Source organism: Sinocyclocheilus anshuiensis, unplaced genomic scaffold (genome assembly GCF_001515605.1).
Source record: "Sinocyclocheilus anshuiensis isolate Anshui unplaced genomic scaffold, SAMN03320099.WGS_v1.1 scaffold253, whole genome shotgun sequence".
NCBI classification, from domain to species: Eukaryota; Metazoa; Chordata; class Actinopteri; order Cypriniformes; family Cyprinidae; genus Sinocyclocheilus; species Sinocyclocheilus anshuiensis.
In genome coordinates this window covers 1,323,648-1,344,916 of record NW_015537969.1, presented here as the reverse complement: position 1 = coordinate 1,344,916, position 21,269 = coordinate 1,323,648, and the positions used below count along the sequence as shown (strand labels likewise).

General features: G+C 36.0%; 1 protein-coding gene across 2 annotated transcripts in view; it reads left to right on the top strand.

The window, feature by feature from the left end:
• Positions 1 to 21,269, top strand: part of vps50 (VPS50 subunit of EARP/GARPII complex) — a 146,447-nt gene that overhangs the window by 51,937 nt on the left and 73,241 nt on the right. For both annotated transcript variants that reach the window (XM_016462284.1, XM_016462277.1), the window contains exons 12-13: positions 1,885 to 2,025; positions 16,632 to 16,767. In XM_016462284.1, the coding sequence (XP_016317770.1) occupies positions 1,885 to 2,025; positions 16,632 to 16,767 (277 nt within the window). The remainder of the gene's footprint in view (positions 1 to 1,884; positions 2,026 to 16,631; positions 16,768 to 21,269) is intronic.

Genomic DNA, 21,269 nt, shown 5'->3' with positions numbered 1-21,269 from the left:
TGTATTCACTCTAAAACTGTATTCATTGTTCTTTGCACCAGACAATGGAAACAGACCTTTAATCCAACAAACTAGATGCTCTTAAGTACTGTTTACTAAAGTTGTTTAGTTTAACTATTGCATCCACCTGAAAGTTCACATAACACAGTGTAATTAAGTAAATTCAACAAATTTGTAAAAATCAGTTGTTTACTCGCTTTTCTTAAATAGATTCAATGATTACTTTTTACAGTGTAGCTTCAAAGTTTAAAACAAATCAAACACAAACCTTGTTTCAGTTTGTACGTCATTCGCTAAAACTGTTGTTTGTGCCTCTAAAGAGGTGTTGTTCTTTCAGTCTCTGTTCCATGAACTCAGCAATTAGCCTAATGACTGCACATCTAATTCTCCATCTTTTCATCTTCTCGGTTTTTCTTGTTTTTTAAATCTATCTAATGGATGTAATTGCTCGTTTTTCTCCGCACAATTAATATTTCCGTCACATTTGTCTTTTAGATATGTTATTATGGTTTGATGTTTTCAGGTTTATTTAAAAAAAAAAAATCCCTCAGAAAAAATGCAGAAAAAGTTGATGACTCCATCAGCTCCATAATTTTCATTTAAATATGTTTTAATATTTTTGAATATTTCCACCTATCTGCTTTTGAACACACTGGCCTGCAGGAGAAGGCGAATATCCTGATAGCCTTTTTGATTGATTGAATTCAGCCAAAGCCGAGGGAGGGATGCGCTCATGGCTGAAGGAAGAAGGAAGCAGTGCAAGCGAGAGGAAAGAAGCGTAATTAAGTTGTAGCAAAGCTGTTTTTTTTCCCATTGGGACCATACTGAGCTTCAGTATGTAGCTGGGTAATGATTAATATCCTGTGAGAGTGTGAGCCAGGCCCACTGTTACCCAGAAGTTTTACCTTCAAACAGATCTTGGCAGGGAAAATACATTGTCATTTTCTTCTAGTTTCCAGTAAAAAAATATCTGAACATCCATAGAACAAAGTACACTTATAAGACTTGATTTCAGAGAATGCTTTTATTATTCTTTTACATACTCTATAGCAAAACCTTTTTATTCAGTTAGCTCTTTTGAAGAGATTTTTAACAGAGTCAAGTCAAATACAGTTTTGGAGTTTTTAGCAAAAATAAATAGTAAAAACATGATATAATTCAGCCATAATATACTGATTTGGGGCTCAAGATAAATTTTAATAATAAACTGCTTAGGGTTGTTGTTGAAACTGATGTCCCCCCCCTCCCCTCAGGATTCTTTGATGAATAGAAAGTCAAAAAGAACAGATATATAAAATCTATAAAATTACTTGAAGCAAGTTATTATATAATTTCACACCTCAAGTAAATTGGTCTTTTTCTAAGAATATGTACTATAAATATTTTTAGTGTTAAACAAGATAAAAATAATAATTAAGGAAGAAATCAGGCTGTTTAAAAGCCATTTAGTGGTTCTTTATTAGAAAATGTGCATGGACACTTTTTAAAGTAGTTTTTTATTTATTTATTTATTTACTGTGGTTTGTTTTTTTTTTATAATTATTTATGTGTTGCTTTGTAGGATACAACCCCATTGCTTGTTTTTTTTGTGATGGTGAAAGCATCTAATGGTTGTGAGAAGAAAAGCTGCTAGCTTCAAAGCAGTTCTGTGGAGAAAGGTCAATACAGCAGGTTTTAAACATACAGAGATGTTCACTTTAAAAATAACATTTTGCGCAATGCAAGAAAGAATGGTAGGTTATAATATTGATTTTTCTTTTTTTTTTTTTTCGTTGATGCCTTTGTGAATATGCTATATAAAAATACTCCTGTATAAAAAATAACTCTTCCTACAGACAATCCAGTGTTAATCTTGTCATTCCTGTCTTTCCTCTTTCTCCCCAGACGGCCATGGATCAACTGCACATGCACTTCACCCAGGCCATCCACAACACTGTCTTCCAGGTGGTGCTGGGATACGTAGAGTTGTGCGCCGGCAACGCCGACACCAAGTTCCAGAAGATGCAGTACAAGGACCTTTGCACGGTACGCCCATTCTCCATCCATTCTCCCATACCTCCTGTTGATGGATGTCTGAGAAAATCAGATAAACTTGGCCAACACACACACACAGACACACTTCCAAAAGTCACTGTGAACCAAATTCACTGCGTGAGCATGAAATCATTCATTGATTACATTCTCATTGTGCTCTAGACAGGCGTAAAATAGGTTAGATTCCTGCCTTTGGAAATGAGGTATATTTGTCTAGCTGTAGCGAGAGAAACGTATTGCACGGAATGAAGGAACATGAAGCAATTAATTTGAGTTAACAGAAAAAAAAAGTGGAGTCTCTGCCAAGCACCTTATAGCTACTCACCACAAACTCACTACATCTTCAGCCTGGATACTAAAATTCTCATTTGCATTTGTATAGAAGCACTGAACCTTTAGATCACAAACAAAATTGCAGTCATCTCTTCTGGGTCATTTTATTACCGTATGATATTGCAAGTGGGAGATTATATAATTGATAAATAATATTAGGCTCATCCAGTTGATGGAGCACTACCGATAATGATTATTTCATTTTTCTTTGACTCCCAATAACTATCTCAGCTCAAGAATTTACTCAAGCTCAAGAATTTAAAGCGGCAGACGTGCATGCGCTTAGAATAAACAGACGATATCGTTTGCTGGTGTGGATGCTAATATCGTTATCTTTATAGTTATCGTTCTTGGTGTGAACGGGGCTTTATAGTGGGTCAGTGACATGACACTCTTTGAATATGAATTGAATTGAGTCTGAATTTATTACTTTATTCAAAAGTTAATTAAAAATGCAATTCATTCTTGAATAAACCCATTCTATAATGAACATCTATTCCTGTGATGCAAAGCTGAATTTTCAGCAGCCATTACTCCAGTCTTCAGTACTCCATGATCCTTCAGAAATCATGTTAATATGCTGATTTGGTGCTCAAGTAGCATTTATTATTATTATGCTGTGAACAGTTGTGCTGATTAATATTTTTTGTGGAAAAGAACAGCATTTATTTAAAATAGAAAGCTTTTGTGACCAATTTAATGCATCCTTGTTGCATATTAGTGGGAACTTGGCACATGCTTTAAACTTGAACTTTTTTGTTTGTCATTGACACATTAACAGGTTTTTGCTATTCAGTTTATGTAAAATAGATTTTTTTTATGAAGGTAGAATGACGTCAAAAAGATTTGCATACGCAGGGTAAGAGTTGTGGAAGTGTACATAAGACTGTAAGCGTAAATTAAATTTGCATGCGATGTAAGTGAGGATAGCAAAATAAAGTAAACTGTGACAAATCATACCAAAAAATTCTTCATACAGTGGACTACCAGCAAAACTGATACAAATTCGGGACCAACAATTATTCAGACCGAGTCTGGGAAATAAAAAACTGAAGTTCAGGTTTGCATGAAGCTGGGTGACAGCATGCCCAGGAGACTACAGGCTGTCATTAAGGCTAAGGGTTGCCCAACTAAGTATTGATAGTTGTGTAAATACTGTCATACTAACAGCTGTCTGAATAATTTTTGGTTGATTGTAATCCATTACATGCCTTTCTATCAAAGTTGTCTAACATTATCAAGCTGAATTTGTTCTGACACAATTTAACTCTGAGTTCTTGTTATATTTTATTACTATTTTCTAAACTATAGCAAATAAACTGTGATAATGTGAGAAATGTTGAAGGTGTCTGCATAAATTTTGGTTTGACTGTATCTATTTGATAAATGAAGTTAACCAACTAACATTATACATACTCTTTTGGTTTCTGTACCCAATATTTTAAAAATGTACAAATGCAATAAAAATATCAGTATTGGTACTCGGTATCGGCAAGTACCAAAAATAAAAGTATCGGTATCGGGCGAGTACTGGAAAAAGTGGTATCGGTGCATCCCTAATTAATATGCACACCGTATTCCATATCTAGAGTTGAAGTATGTGAAGTCTTTCAACAACCTACTATTGGCTCAGAGCTCAAATAGTTGACGTAGGCTTAGCTTTACTATATTTGAGAGTCAGAAGGGAATATTGCTATATCTGCTGATCTGAGGTAAAACATAGCCCTTATGTTCAAGTTCAGCTGGTACGATCAACAGATGTTTGCACAGAACTCAATGCGCTTAGCATTAATGCCAAGTAAGTGAATGACTTGGAAAGGAAGCTTTGTTTTGCCCCTCTTGAGTATTTATACGCTACTGTTCCAAATTCTGGGGTCACTAAGATTTTTTTGTTTGTTTGTTTGAAGAAATTATTGTTATTATTTTTTTAATTCAGCAATGATGCATTAAATGGATCAAAAGCGACACTGAGAACTTTATCATTGCTACAAAAATTATATTTCAAATAAATGCTTTTTTCCCCCAAACTTTCTATTCATCAAGGAATCCTGAAAAAAGTATCACTTGTTTCCACAAAACATTTAAGCAGTACAACACTTTTCAACTTTGATCATAATGTTTCTTGAGCAGCAAATCAGCATATTAGAATGATTTCTGAAGGATCATGGAGTAATGATACTGAAAATCTTGGTTTTAAATTGATTTTAAAATATATTAAAATAGAAAACAGCTATTTTATATTGTAAATTTCATAATATTGGCTGTATTTTTCATCAAATAAATGTCAATCAAAAACTTAGTGTTCTCGACCTCAGACGTTTAAAAGGTATTCTACCTTGGATGATTTATGTGGTCTTATTTTGTTTTGGTTTGATGACTTCCTTTGACACCCAGTCCATTCCTCCCAAACTTTGTTTTTGATCTCATAAGCGGCAACCTGACAGACCATGCTGTAATGCGATTGCTTGTGTGGTTGAGTTGAATTACTGAAATAAATGAACTTTTCCACGACATTCTAATTTATTGAGATGCATCTGTACATATTTTAGCACTGAGAAATTTAGCAAGATGTGCTATGCCTTTAACACTCAGACACGGGTTGACGCTGCCTGAGATGTATGCTCAGCTGATAAAATCTTTTGATTTTCCTTCTCTGAGATGTTGCTTTGAAACATATGCTAAAAACGACAACAGTATTTTCTCAGTCAGATGCAGCGTTGCTCATTTCAGTTTCCGTTCTGGATACGGTGGCCCTTTGAACCTCTGTAGGGGAAAGAAAAGGAATCCTGTGTCTGGGTTTTGCCCCAAGACAGATTTTCCTAGATTTTGTCTTTCTTCTCATCTCACAGCAAGGCAAATATTGCAGATGAATTTGTCTTGAGCACCGTGGACAATGCGTTATCCTTCCGGCTCTCAAACTCTCCTGAGCGTCTAGTCGTCATAAAGTAAACACGACGAGAGGTATGCTAATGACAATCACTTCAGACCTGAACTTTGAACCACAGTGTGGGAATTAAAATGCAGTGTAACTGGAACGCTCCAAAGGTCACATCATAATGCAGAGCACTACATGAATTTTACATGAAACTATCATTATCCCATCCCTTCAGAGATCTCCTGTGCTCTCCATACTCGGCTTTGGGCAATGAGTGAGGTAGATGAACAGAAGTGAGAAAGGCCCTGTTTGTGAACATTAACAAAGGTAAAACAAATGTTAAAAATTGCACACTCTCTGCAAGTTACATCACAGCTGAGGATCAGTGTTATTTACCATCAGTGTAGTTGAATGAATCCCTCACACTCATATTTTGGAGAGCTCTCGAAGGGCCATAGTGGTTATTGACCTTGCAGCTGAACATGAGTACTTCATGAGTGTGCCGATCACATCAGCTTCTCTTTACCTCCCTCTCCACCTCTAACCCTGCTGTCCATCTCTACAAAAGGTTATTCTCATGTATCTCAGTACTATACATCATATAATCCCATTTATAATTGTTCAACAGGATGTGCATTGGAAAATAAGTGCATTTTAATAGTTCAAGGTGGTTTTTGTAGAGTCTGACTCCTCTTAACTATTCTGATTCCATTTTGAGTCAAGCATGACTGATAACTTGGTTTAGTAAGTTAGTCTAAAAAGAAACGGCTCATAATAGTTGTTCATTTTGGAATCAGACTACACTTTTGGCTCTGAATATTTTTGGTTCACTAACAAGAACCGTAAGAGTTATTTCTTTGAACTACATCTGTTGGTGCTGATTTTGATTGTTTTTGATTTGCTAAAACTCTTTTTTTCAGTTTCTTAATGGTAAAGTATGTAGCAATTTATGTTTCTGGTTTAAACATTTAATTTACTAAAAATAACCTACTCATAAGTGTCACGTGATTGGAAATGGCAGTGCCTGTACTGTATGTTTTTGATTCAGTAAAAAAAAAAAGGCTTTTGTTCGGAAATCAGACTACACTGACTGGCCATGCACTGCTTTTGATTTATTAAAAAGAACCAGCTTATAAGAGCAATTTATTTGAGAATTGGACTACGCTGTTGGTGCTGTATGATCAGGGGTGCACATAAGATTTTCAGCCTGGTTCTCATAAGAGAACTTGGAGATTTGGTTTGGTCCTCACACTGCACATAGTATGACCCATTAAATATAACTATAAAAAATAAATTAATAATAGTGATAATATTATTGCACTTAATAAACAAAATAATAAAGTGTGATAATACTATTATATTTTAAAATAAACAGGGAATATTAAATACAAATACAGTTATTTTATAGTAAACTTAAAAATAAAATGCTAATATTTACTTCTTTTTTTCTTTCTTTTTTTTATATATGAATTTTCATCATTTGCAACCTTAAAATCAGCAGGCTTTTATTTTGGCGGGTTGCCGGCAAGTAAGTATATGCACTTCCGAGTTTAGCGCTGCCGATTGAAGAGCATCACTGAATGAAATGTCACAGTTTTGCATTGTGCTTTGAAAACGGCAGCAGGTAGCCTAGATTTATGCTTTCAATTTGAATAGAAATCTTATACAGTACAGTTTGTCGATCTAAAATGGTAATTGTGCATTAACAGCTGTCATCCATGTCGGTACGCAAATGCGTGCTCTGAACTTATTTACACAGCGCATTCGGAGTGACCTGCGGACCACTTATGTCCACCCCTGTGTATGATTTTGCTTCATTAAAAAGCACCAGTTCATAAGAATCATTTGATTGGAAATCAGACTAATTGTGCTATATGTTTTTAATTTACTAAAAGGAACCAACTGATAAGAGTCATTTGTTCAGAAATTAGCAGTCATAATTACTATTGTTTGGTGTTCTTACATGGACAAAAATTAAGTCTTTTAAATAGGAGTCCATGTGATGTGGAATTTCACTTAAGCAATAAAATTTTCTCCATGCAGATTTGCAACAAGTTATTTTTTATTTAATTTTTGCATGGTTTCAATAAAAGTCTTTAACAAGAATCAGCACACAAGCACATTATTCAGGAATTGCACTGAACCAGTCATGCTGTATACAATCACACTATAGATCCAGTAGCAGTATTGTGCGCTGTAATTCAGTATATTTTTTAAAATGGATTTTGAATGAGAATCGGTTCTTGCTTCCCACCCCTAGTTATATTAATAGCTTTAGCAATTATCTTCTGAGCTGTCTTGCTGTCTTTCTTATTCTGTGCTATCAAGCTGTCATATTTTGAACTGCCAGCCTCCTGAATAGTAAATATGCGCAAACTGTTATCTGTGGCATCTCTGATGATGCCACATTTTGAGAACTGACTCTCACGCAAGGACTGCATGCAGAGTTTTGTCAGTGGAAGTTCCAAACGTGGGAACGTTTGATTGATTCTGTTCATTAAGACAGCAGGGAAGCTACATTGATGTAGCTAATAACGAAGGCCGCACATACAGCAGTTTTCAGATTCATTGAGGATGCGACCTGACACTTTTGAGCTCAGTCTAATCTAAAGGATGAATGAAGGTTACAAACTTCAAGATGAGGCTGCACATTAATGAATAGAGCTTCATGAGCTGTCGTGCTGAACTAAGAAACGTGTTGTCGTTCTTTCTGTATATGTGAATACTGACCACATACTAATGCAGTAGGTTAAATGTTTCCCCAAAAGGTTCCCCTAAGGTGCAGTGTTAGATGTAAAGCTCAGGTAAGGGCGTTTATAGAAACTGACTTAAATTTCAATAAACCCTCGTAAAGAATCGGGTCAGTTCAGCTTTTTTTCACATCCGTTTTCCCTCTCTGGAGGGTGTCAGAGATCAGCGTTTGGGTAGAAAGTGCATCATTGACTTCTGACTCTTAGTGAAGCAGTTGCAGTTTGAGCAGCGCACAGAGAGATTTCCAAAGCTGATTTAGGTCTGTCCTGAGCTATTTTCTAAGCGCCAATCCTGCACCAGACTAATTACTCTCCCTTCGTTTGATAATCATGTGGGAAGATGAACCATCATTACTGTGTTAATCAGATAAATATGTCGTTGTGTATGTGATTCATGCAACCCAGACTCATTCAGTAAAAAAAAACAAAAAAATTGTAGAAACAACCTTCACTCAGAAATTGCTAGTAAATTTAAAGGTGACATATCATGAAAATCTGATATTGTTTCCACGTTTAAGTGCTATAATCAGGTCCCTGGTGCATCTACCAACCCAAACAGACATAACAGACTGTTTTTCTAACTCATATGTGTTTTTACTTCAAATCTTTTTATTGGTATTTTGTGTGACAATACAGATTGAAATAATGATAACAAAGTGAACAGTAGGATATTGTCCATTATTAATCCCTTCCACAATCCCCCCATTCATATTAACTCAGATAGACAGAAACACAGTAAATTAAATAATTAAACAATAACAAATGAAATAAAATAGATATAAAAAAAAAAAAGAAGAATAAAAAGAGAGACCGACCCCCACCCCCCACCCACCTTGACAATTAAATTACCTGAGCACATAGGCTCGACTTCCACTAACCACTCTGTCCTTCTGGATCCCAATACCCTATTATAATAATAAGCCCTACAAGACTTGAACAGGAACACAAGTTTAAAACATGAGTTTTCTAAATCATGTGTGTTTTTAACATAAACTTCTCTGCGCTCAGAAAACCGTCTATCAGAAGTTTAAACTGATGGCTTTAAAACGCATGATTTCAGTGCAATAGACATGATAATCAAAACTAAACAAATGTTTTTTGGCAGAATATGCTGAGGAAGGAGCTGTAAAGGCACAGCCCTATTCTGGAAAAGGGGGCGGGGTGCAGCAGCTCATTTGCATTTAAAGAGACAGGCCCGAAAAACAGCATGTTTCTGGATGACCAAACACGAAATGCAGGGTCTGAACTGGATGGGGGAAAAAAATAATTGTCAAAGATAGGCATGTGAATAGAACCTCTATGTAAGCCATAATGTTTCCTAAATTGCACCCAGATTTTGAGGGTATTAGTGACTACTGGATTATTTGAGACTTTGCTTAAAACTAAGGGAAGTTGAGAACACACAATAGAATAGAGAGCACTTTTCGTCGAAGAAGTTTCTGTATGCACCCAGGGTGGACAGTTGTCAGAGTAGCTATCCCTATTCCAAAAGAGAAGCTTATGAATGTTGCAGGCCCAATAATATTGCTGGAAATTGGGGAGTGCTAGGCCTCCCTTAGCTTTAGGGAGCTGTAGGATTGACTTCTTAAGCCGAGCAGGTTTATTTCCCCACAGAAATGAGCGCAAAAGACCATCAAAGCCATTGAAGAAAGATTTAGTCATGCAAATCGGTAAGTGTTGAAAGAGGTAAAGAAATTTAGGCAAAATAACCATTTTGACCAAATTAATGCGGCCTACAAGGGATAAAGGCAGAGAGGCCCATCTACACATGTCCAGCTTTGATTTATCCACAAGTGGTTGAAAATTGCTTGCAAATAAAGTATTGTAAGAGTTTGTAAAAAAGACCCCCAGGTATTTGAAACCGTCAGACGCAATCTTGAAGGGTAACGATGATCTAGGAAGTTTTTTAGCTTGAGAATTAACAAAAAAAAGTTCACTTTTTTGCAAATTTATCTTGTAGCCAGATATTCGGCTAAATTTGTCTAAAATATTCAAGATTGGGGGCAGAGAGGTAGCGGGGTTTGAAATAAATAATAAAAGGTCATCGGCATATAGAGAAAGTTTGTGAGCTAATCCATGACGTTTAATTCCCTCAAAGCCATTGTGACTACGAAGCCAGATAGCTAAAGGTTCTATAGCTAGATTAAAAAGTAAGGGAGACAGGGGACAGCCCTGCCGTGTCCCACGTTGAAGAGAAAAAGAAGGTGACCGCATACCATTAGTGTGTACAGAAGCTATAGGGGAAGAATAAAGAAGTCTAATCCAAGAGATAAAGCTAGAATCAAACCCAAACTTTTCCAGAATGAAAAACAAATAACCCATTCCACCCTATCGAAGGCCTTCTCGGCATCTAGGGACACAATAATTTCAGGTGAGTCAGATGGAGGAGAAAAGAGAATGTTGAGAAGCCTCCGGGTATTAAAAAAAGAGTGTCTCCCTGGGGTGAAGCCTGTCTGATCATGAACAATTAAAGTGGGTAGAACACGTTCAAGGCGGAGACATAGAACTTTGGCCAGAATTTTGAAATCTACGTTCAACAATGATATTGGTCTATAACTACTGCATGAGGTGGGATCCTTATCCTTCTTAAGGAGCAAAGAAATAGAAGCCTCAGATAGTGTAGGGGGAAGCTGACCCGCTTTAAAGGAATCATTATAACGTTTTACTAATCTAGGAACTAAATTGGGAGCGAAAGCCTTATAAAATTCAACAGTAAAGCCATCAGGGCCTGGAGATTTTCCCGACTGCATGGATGTAATCGCCACTTGTACCTCTTGTTCTGTGATTGGGTCCCCTAGGTTTTTAGCTATGTTTACGTCAATTGTGGGATACTCAAATGAGTTGAGTAGATCTAAATTTGCTGCATTATTTGGAGGATTTTCTGAAGTGTACAGTCGATTATAGTAATCTAAGAAAAGCGAATTAATTCCAGCCGGCTCAGCTATTAATTCACCCATTGGGGATCTAATGCTTGGAATCCACCTAGATGCGCTAGCCGACCGAGCTTGGTGGGCCAGGAGTTTCCCTGCCTTGTCTCCATGCTCAAAAAAGCGCTGCTTACATTGTCTAAGTTGTCTCTCGGTTTGATCTGTCAGCATCAAGTTGTATTCTGAATGTAATTTAGAATAGAGAGTAGGCGAAAGTGAAGAGGCATAAGAAACATCTAACGGACAGTTCGCTAGCTATTGTAGACAATTTAAGTCTTTCGGCTTTCTTCACTTGTGAAGTATATGAAATGACCTGGCCACGAATGAATGCTTTGAAGGCCTCCCATAGGGTGTGACTAGTAATGTCTGGAGTCTGGTTGAGTTCGAAGTAAAAATTAATCTGCAAATAAAGGAAATCTTTAAACGCGTTATCTGACAGTTTGGGGGAGCAGAATCTCCATAATGGAGGCGACTGTCTAATAGAGGGCAAAGCTATGTCAATTGATACTGGGGCGTGATCGGAGACAACTAATGTATGGTAAGTGCATGTGGTAATATAGTGCAATAACTTATTATCTACCAAAAAGAAATCAATTCTGGAAAACGTATGATGCACTTGTGAAAAGAATGAAAAAGCCTTGCCCTGGGGGTTTTTAAATCTCCAAGGGTCAGAAAGTCCCAGTTGAGAGGTGTAATTCAGCACCACATTGGCTGACTTAGAAAGAGTAGACTGGTTGGGGGAAGACCTGTCGAGGGAAACATCTTGGACCAGGTTAAAATCTCCTCCAATGATAATATAGTGTTCATCTACTTTTGGTAGACTTGAAAAAAACTTGACAAAAAACTCATCATTGTCCCAGTTGGGGGCATATATGGAAGCCAAGACTACTGGAGTATTGCAGAGCTTGCCTGAGACCATGACAAAACGACCATTTGAGTCTATAATGGTCTCAGCTGGTTCAAACAAAACTCTTTTATGAATGATGATAGCGGCCCCACGAGCCCTCTGAGAGAATTTAGAATGAAACAGGTGACCCATCCATGCTCTCTTAATACGAAGTATATCTGATGTTCGCAGGTGAGTTTCTTGTAGAAACATAATGTCTGCATTAAGATCCCGTAAATGTGCTAAGATTTTACTAGCTTTGATAGCATTGTTCACTCCCTTGGTGTTCCAAGTTACTAGACGCAGACTCCCAACCCCTGACACAACAGAATTAACCATTCTGAAGGCTTAAAAAGACTGTATGGCACTGAACTGGCAAGAAGCATCTTGGAACCAGGTAGAAGAAAGGGACTGATGAAAGAAAAAGGAAAATAAAAAAGAGAAAGGGAAGAAAAAAAAAAGAAGAATAAAAAAAAAAGAAGAATAAAAAGAGAGACCGACCCCCACCCCCCACCCACCTTGACAATTAAATTACCTGAGCACATAGGCTCGACTTCCACTAACCACTCTGTCCTTCTGGATCCCAATACCCTATTATAATAATAAGCCCTACAAGACTTGAACAGGAACACAAGTTTAAAACATGAGTTTTCTAAATCATGTGTGTTTTTAACATAAACTTCTCTGCGCTCAGAAAACCGTCTATCAGAAGTTTAAACTGATGGCTTTAAAACGCATGATTTCAGTGCAATAGACATGATAATCAAAACTAAACAAATGTTTTTTGGCAGAATATGCTGAGGAAGGAGCTGTAAAGGCACAGCCCTATTCTGGAAAAGGGGGCGGGGAGCAGCAGCTCATTTTTTTAACTTAAAAAAAAACAACATTTTTACAGTGTTGGAAATGCATGACTTAACTTGACCAACAGCTTATATTTCCTTTCACACACATTATAATTACAGGGGCAAATTTTTGAAAAATAATGACATTTTCATGGAGTTCCTTGCACAGTACTATGTTATGACCTAAAAATACTTCTACCATAATGCATAATGCAAAATAATACATTTTGACATTTGCATCACATGTAATATTATATTGATGCATGTAAATATAATTGGTTGTTGCTCTTCCTTATAAAACTTTAAAGGATTTTAAGCCATTTGAGATGTAGCTCTGAAAAATGTGTGGGTGTATGTAATAAAGGACCAGCGATAAATGTAACGGCAAAAAAGAGAAAAACACATGTCTAAAAAAAAAGTAGCCTAATATTACAAATAGTATGTGATCCTAACATCCTGTTCCTGAGGAACTAGAAAACCCTTGACCCTGGCTGAGCCTCTCCAGCTCTGCCATCTGTGGTGTGACTTCTTGAGCTTGGTTATGATAGAGAAGAAGCCAAAGAGATTTGCTGACTTCACATGTTTACAGCCTGCTGATGGCAGCAGAACATTCCCTCTCACTTTGTTTTCATTCTTCTTTACTTTTAAGATATTTACTACAGTCATATTTGACAATGGGTACAATTTGGTTGTATTTAGGAAGGTGGTCACCTCTGTCACCCAGGTCTCCACATTTTTTTATCTGAGCAAATAGCGATGAGCACTGAAACAACCCCAGTGACGTCTTTGAGACTATAGGGAGGAAAAAATCAAGAGTACATGAAAGAACTTTCTCATGTTTTCGGATGCAATTCCCACCTCGCCATTGGATGAAGTCACTGACCTGAATCGGTTTCTGTGCACCTGCCTGAATCCCATACAGAGCGTGAAACGTTCTTATCAAAATATCAGCTATAAATGTCCATCTGTCTGTCTAATAAGACTCCTTTGAGATTAGAAAGACATTTATCCTCCTTTCTCTCCACCAACGCTCAGTTGCCAGGCAACAATGCCTCGATCCCAATAGCAAGAAGTCATCTGGAGAGGTTGAGGGATTGATTGTTTGAATGAGATGGCTGACTTCTCCCTCTGCTTACCTACAGGAGTCATTAGACATCAATTAGTATACTATACTTCCTGTGTAGTAACCACTGGATCAGTGTTAATCCAGCTGAGCATCCCCTTACGCTCAATGATGGCAGCCATACAACTTTATTCAAAGAAGGGATGAAGCTGTCCAAAACAATTAATCAACTTCAAATGAGACGAATGGCTCATATAATTCTTGCTTTCGGCCTTGAGTATTACATTTTGGCAGCTTTGGCAATGTGTTACGCATTTCCTTCGGTGTAATACTTGAGCCACAGTTCATTGCATTAGTCGGAGCCGCTCTAGTGTAATGAGTTGTGTGGGATGGTTTCATATGAGCTTGTTTATCTGTTACTGCAGAATTACCGTAAGTGATGAATCACCTCTAAATGCCCAAAGCTTTTTCTGTATGCAGCACAGGCCTAATTAGATTTATTGCAGCCACTCGGATCAGGTCGCATTGTGTCTCAGTATGTGAATACAAAAGGTGAATGAGTGTTTTATTCATTTGATTGTTTGTTAAAGTCTCAATTTGTGCAACGAGTGTGATTTTAAGTTGTAGCCTTGACTAAATGTCTCTTAAAACAGAGGGAAACAACTGATGTTTTTTTTTGGACACTGGTTCTTGAGTACTGGGTCAAAACAGAGCTGAAACAAGTTTATGGATCAAGGAATTCAATTTAATGAATGTGGTCAAAGTGTTCAGAAGTGTTCATTTATGTTTGGGAGCTTCCGTTTTCTCAAGAATGTGTGATTTTCCTTGCCTATTACTCATCTTTGTCAGATACAAAACTACTGTGATGAAACAGTTTGTATATTTATGAACCTATTATCCACTTCGATTAATAATAATTTAATAACTTTTTCATAATTTAGTTTGAACTGATATTGTTTTAAAAGAAATAAATACTTTTCACTGTTCAACTGTTAAATTTCTATTTATCAAATGCTGAAAAATGCATCGCAATTTCCACAAAAATATTTATCAGTTTTCAACATTGAGAATAGTTTGTTGAGCACCATATTAGAATGATTTCTGAAGAATCATGTGAAACTGAAGACTGGAGTAATGACTGCTGCAAATTGAGCTTTGATTATTTTTGATCATTTTAAAAACGATTTAAATAGAAACCATTATTTAATTGGTAATAATATTTCACAGTATTACTGTCTTTACTGTGTTTTTGATCCAAGAAATGCAGCATTGTAAGCATAAGAGACATCTTTTAAAAACATTAAAAAAAACTTTTCCTGACTGCAAACCTTTGAGTGGTAGTGTATTTACGTTAGCACAGGTATTGAATTTCAAATCGGAAATACTGCTATTAACTAAGGTAAAGTTGGCAGGTAAAGTTGTGCTACATTTTTGTTTTCCTATGTCTCAAGATTTAGTGGACAATTCAATTTAATAGTTTCCCGCACTAAAGTTGAATTTTATGCCATCAGCTATGTAAATGTTGTTAACATATTTAAAGTTCCTACGCAGTGACCTCAATCGTATCCTTGGTAAAGCTTTAGTAAAGTTGATTAGGTAAATGTTTGGCAATAGACAATCAGAAGCTGAAAGGCTTCTATTGTGGAGCCTAATTTACAGAGTCCATTGGTAAACTTACAAATAAGCCTTGCAGCAACACTGGTTCGGTAGTAAAAAAAGTGATGACGATAATACATAAATTGTAACTAAAGCACAAAAACTGTTAGCTTTTCCACAGCTGGAAGCCATGTTGCTATGTGCCGTTCCCTTGCCTTCAAAAACAGCCTCGACGAGCCTCAGGCCGATCGTAATTAACCAGGCTCCAGCAGTTTGCAGAGCTTCCAAGCTTGGTTAAGAAGAAAAGGCAGTGATCGAGCTCCAGCATCTCACTGCTGACAGCATTGATGAATATGTGTATGGATGAGTCGGCAATGCAGCGGTTCTAGACACGGCAAAGTTTATGTCAGCTTTCCCCGGCCACAAATCGCACTGACCAAAGGAAGTATGTCAGCTCCTCTGAGAACGCCGGTGTCACCAAAGTCAAAGTTGATTCAGACTGTATTTTACTTTGTACACAGCCCACCCCCCGATTTGATATACAGATCTTTCATCCCAGACAGGAGCTTGTTTTGTTGTCTCTATGGTATTATTTCTAATTATAGCGTTCCAAGGAATGCTAGAGATTCTCAGAGGTTTTGAAGGATTGATCGCATGGTAAATATTCATTAAGGTCCACAGCAGGTCAATCGTTATCTCTGGTGTATTCATGCTCCCTCAATGTCAGATTTACTGTTTTCCAAATGTCTCTTCAGCTAGATTTAAAGATACACACACATCTGAGACACATAATGTCACGCTAAACTGGGTTCCTCGCCAGATCTTTAGTGTGTCTTTTTTCTCCGATTTGAATTTTGAGGGCATCTATGGACCTTTACAAAGTATTGAGATTGTAAAAAAAAATAATAATTCTATGTCCAGTTCATTTTTGGGATCAGTTCTGCTTGTACTGTCCATTTCAATGCACACAGATTGAGGGAATCAGGATTTACTTATTTTAGTATATGTATATGTATATATTGTTATTGGAGTAAAAACAGTAATATTATGAAATATTTTTACAATTTTAAACAACTGTGTTCTATTTTAATATATTTTAAAATGTAATTTATTCCTGTGATGGCAAAGTTGAATTTTCAGCAGCCATTACTCCAGTCTTCAGTGTCACATGATCCTTCAGTGTCACATACCATAATTTCCTGTATATCTTTGTTGACACTACTTTTTGAAATCAATTGTTGTTCTGTTGTTGTTGAAACTGAAGGGGCTTGTGTAAATCAAAACAGTGAGAATGCAGCTCTTTTCTTTTATCGTTCTCACCCCAGCACATAACCACAGACAGCTACATCCCCTGCTTGACTGACCTCTGCAAGGCCTTGTGGGAGGTGATGCTCAGTTACCATCTAACCATGCAGTGGCACGATGAGCACTACAAAGAAGACGAGGCAACTCCTGGAGCGGGTAAGCAAAATCAGTCACTCTTGGCACCTCTGTAAAGAGTCTTGGGTTCATTTTTTGGGTAAACTGTGTTTTGAATATAATAAAAGTGACAAAAGACAACAATTTATTTCGGTCTTACCAATCAATGGCACTATTCAGAAGATTCAAAATGGCATGTTGTGCCAGTAATATACTTTTTGGCTGACAATCAAGGCACAATTCCAGATGCTGGGCCAGAGCTGTCATGCAGAGATAGTCAGCAAAAGCAGAACAATAACAATGAACAATGGCACCAAGCAGAGCATCAAAACGACTTCCCATGATACAGTCAGTAGCTCTGATCAGATATCAGGCTCAAGCAGGCTGAAATATTAACACTCCATATTCCTCATCATAATGCCTCTTGTACATGTGACATTTGTACAATACTTCAGCAGTATTTTGTTTTTGTTTTACAGTATAAACATCCTTTAAACAAGATAAAATACCTTAGCCAAACTGTATATGAATTTAGTTGTGTACCTTACATATAATATTACTTTGCATGATTTAATTGGGGTTTACTTGTTTCTTCAGTAAATTTTATAAGATAAATAATTAAAACCGGTCAATGGAATTAGACAGTTATAGATACCGTAATATTTCTCTCAGTGTTGTTTTAGTATAATTGGGATACTATTATAATATTTTTAATATTTGATTTTTATTTTAATTTTAGTTAAAGTTTTAGTAATTTTGTTGTAATTTTTATTACATTTATGTCTAGTACATTAAGTTAAACTAAATGAAAATTAGATATTTCCTTTGTCAACTAGCTGAAGTACAATAAAAAATAAGATAAGTTTTTAATAATTAATGTTAAGGTTAACATTTCTTTTAGGAACTTTTTATGGTTTTAGTTTGTTTGATGTTAATTTCTCTTAATATTTTATGAAATTTGATATAAACTTTATTGTTTTTATATAGGCAAAGATGCTGTTTGAGGATTTTTTATTTTTTATTTTTTTTTAATTAATTTAAATACTTAGTGAGACTTTTAATGGTATAGGTAGAAGTGGAGAAAGATAAGACAAAATATGAGGCGTAGGATCTGTAAATGTCCCAAGCCAGACTCAAACTCTGGAGTAATGTGTCATGTGGACTACTATGCATCATCTCTGACAGTAATATTATTTTTTCAGTGTTCTTTGGCACCTGTGCTTCATCTTTCTGATGATGCAACTCTCTGAGTTCTCTTGTGTTTCTCTGAACTGTCTGGAGGTCGACTCGTTCTGTATTTTGGCTACTTTATATGTAACTCTAAATCAGTTTTATTAGAAAGAGCTAGGGATTCATTAGGGTGCTCACTACTCGTGATGGTTAGATTTATAAGCATTACATTTGTGCTTTTATAGTGTAAGGTCCTGCCTTGCGTATTCAGAGGAAATGGCTTTTGTTGTGTGCTGTAATCGGCACAGTGGTGGCCAAGGAGACTGAGCAGGTAATTGAAAGGGGCGCTGCGCCATTAGCTAGCTGCAGTGTAGTTTGTAACGTTTGCCTTTCTGTCTTGCCTCCGCTTCGATGTCTGAGGTCACTGAGCAGTGCTGAAACAGATTGGTGCTTGTTCCTGGTTAGGTCTGTCATTGGAAATTCATTGAACCTTTCTAAAGTACCCTAATAATCCCTACAGAGGGAAGCGTACGAAATGCTACTAACTGAACAGGCATTGTTGCTGTAGGTAATGATGGGTTTGTGGTTATTTTCTATAAATATTAAACGAGGGACATAAATCATTCGTTTTAATGGAAGTCTTTTCTTTAAAACTGATATTTTCTTGTGACTTTTAACACAGTCAGCTCTGTACTACTTTAGAATTTAGCAGTTGTCTTGTACTTGCACTGTATTTTTTTTCCGTCTTTTTATAATCTCTATTCTTCGTACAATTAATTTATTTTTCACATTTGCTACAACTCAAGTAAATAATATAAGCCCAGCAATACACACATTTTTGTACTTTTCTCCTCATCAGTCCTCTAAAGAACAATTACTTCCACTGTAGTCATAATTTTTCAGATATACTCTGCCAAAATGGCTTTTAGAAAATAACGTACAATTTTATTTATTAATATGTAATGCATTTAGCAAGCTTTATGTTTAACCAAATGGAAAGTCTGCCAATGGAACAAAACAAAGTACACTCAAGATTTTATTAATCTTAATCTATCATTTAGCCTTGTCTACACTGCAAAAAATCATTTTCATAATCAGTATTTTTGTCTTACTTAGCCATAACAACATGTAAACATCTTTTAAACAATATGAATTTACTTGAAGCAGAATTCACAGAAATCTTGAATTATATTGAAAAAAGTCACATGCAGCGTTGCTTATAAATATATCTTGTTTTAAGGTGGTGGAATAATTTACTGGAAACAAGTAAAAGAAATCCTATTTTATGCCATGTAGAGAAACTGCATCCTAAGTTTCATAACTCTCTCTCTCTCAAAAAACAAAACAAAACTTACAGGCTTATACTCAGTTGTTATGCTCCTTTGTATATATTTAGCCTGAGATATTTGACAGATCAAGTTCAAGAATCATTTGTGATCGAGACATTATGGGGACACCGAGTGTATCATGTGCTTGCTAGTCATCAGTTGTAAATATTTTGCAGCCCTGATGGATGGTTTATATTCTTAAGGTGTTCTCTCATCTCCTGCCCATTTCTTTCAGTTTTTTTCCCTCTTTCCCGCATTCAATAGCTTCTTCTTCGACTAAGTGACTGCACTAATCTGCAGGCCTGTAGGCTATGGAAAGGCAGAAGACACTGTGACAGTGCAGCAGTGTCAGTGTCTGACCTTATTGAGGATAGGCACAGAATTTTTGCTTGTGTCATCAGTTATTCCACATAGCTGAGGTATATTTTTTACTTACGAAGACGTTATGAGGTGGCTTAAATTATTCCTTTTTCACCCACAAAGCATGACGTGTAAATTATTAAATTCTTTAAAAGAAGTCTCTTGCGCTCACCAAGGCTGCATTTATTGGATCGAAATACAGTAGTGTCCTTGGCTAATCTTTTGCCTGAGGGGGCACTTTAACCTTCCGTCAGTGGCGGAACGGATGAATGCGTTTCCTAGGATTTGATGGCTGATACACTAAACTTGTCAGTTTTGTATTAATGCCACCTTGTTCTTGAACATGAAATATGCAAAATTTGTTAACCACCGATTCTCAAGGGCCACCCGCCCAATGAGTAGAACCAGCTTTCCAAATGAGGATAAATGATTATTAATGGGAGACTGGGAAAGTGACACACTGAAATGAACTGACATGTAGAAAGTGGGGAAAGGTGAAGACCAATCTGCTGACACACTCATTTTTAAATACCTGATTGGTATGTATCTTACAGTAAAGTCCTGAATTTTCAATTACATGTTGCCCTCTATTAATGGCGTTTGTGACGGTGTTGATTACCACAGAAAATAGCCTAATTCTGTAAATTGGAAAAAAGCTTACAGTAGTGCAATTACTGTACAATGGAAGTAAACCAGGCCAGGAGTGTTTAAAAGAAGAAATGTTAACATTAATTACTATATTAAATGACAATTACTTGAAATAATAATGGAAATTATTTTCTCTGGTGATTGCTATGTATTACAGATACTACCTGTTTTTATAGAGCTTAACTGGTAACATTTTACCAATGAGTATAAATTTAACTGTAAAATATTGTTATTGTTACACTAAGGAGAAAAAAAACTGTTTTATAGGTTAACGGTATGTTCCTGTACTGTATACAGGGAAAAACTAAAAGATCTAACCACAGATATTTAATGTAATTTTACAGTAAAATGCTGTTAATTGTACAGTTTTTAGAAGTAAACAAATCAACTATAAATTACAGTCAAAAACTGTAAACTGATATTCCCAGAATTCCCTGCATGATGCTCCGCATTTGAAAGCATTTTGTTTATATAATCATGTTTCTTAATAGTTTTTGTTATCATTTATGTACATTTGGGATAGGGATGTAACGGTATGAAAATTTCATATCACGGTTATAGTGACCAAAGTTATCAATATTATCACGGTTTTGCTAAAATTAGATGAAAACGTTGAAAATAAGTTTTATATTTGAAAATCAACAAATACAATTAGCAGCTATATGCACTTTTTTTTAGCATAAACATTAAATTAACATTAACATGAAGCCCTAATAATAATAATAATAATAATAAATCACATATATATATATATATATATATATATATATATATACACACACACAATGTGATTTCCGTTAGTGATCATGTGATCTTTGGTTAGCAAGTTGGGGTTGATTTCGAGTTCACATACAAACATAAATAGAATAGGCTAATTAAATTTTTCTATTTTAATGTAAGAACATATTTTTCGTCAGTGATAGAAATATGATTTAAGACGGCAGTGTAAGCAAGTTTAGTTTGAAAACGTTTAATAGTAAATAAGACACAATTAGACAATATTTGAATAAAATAATAATAATAATAATAATAAATATT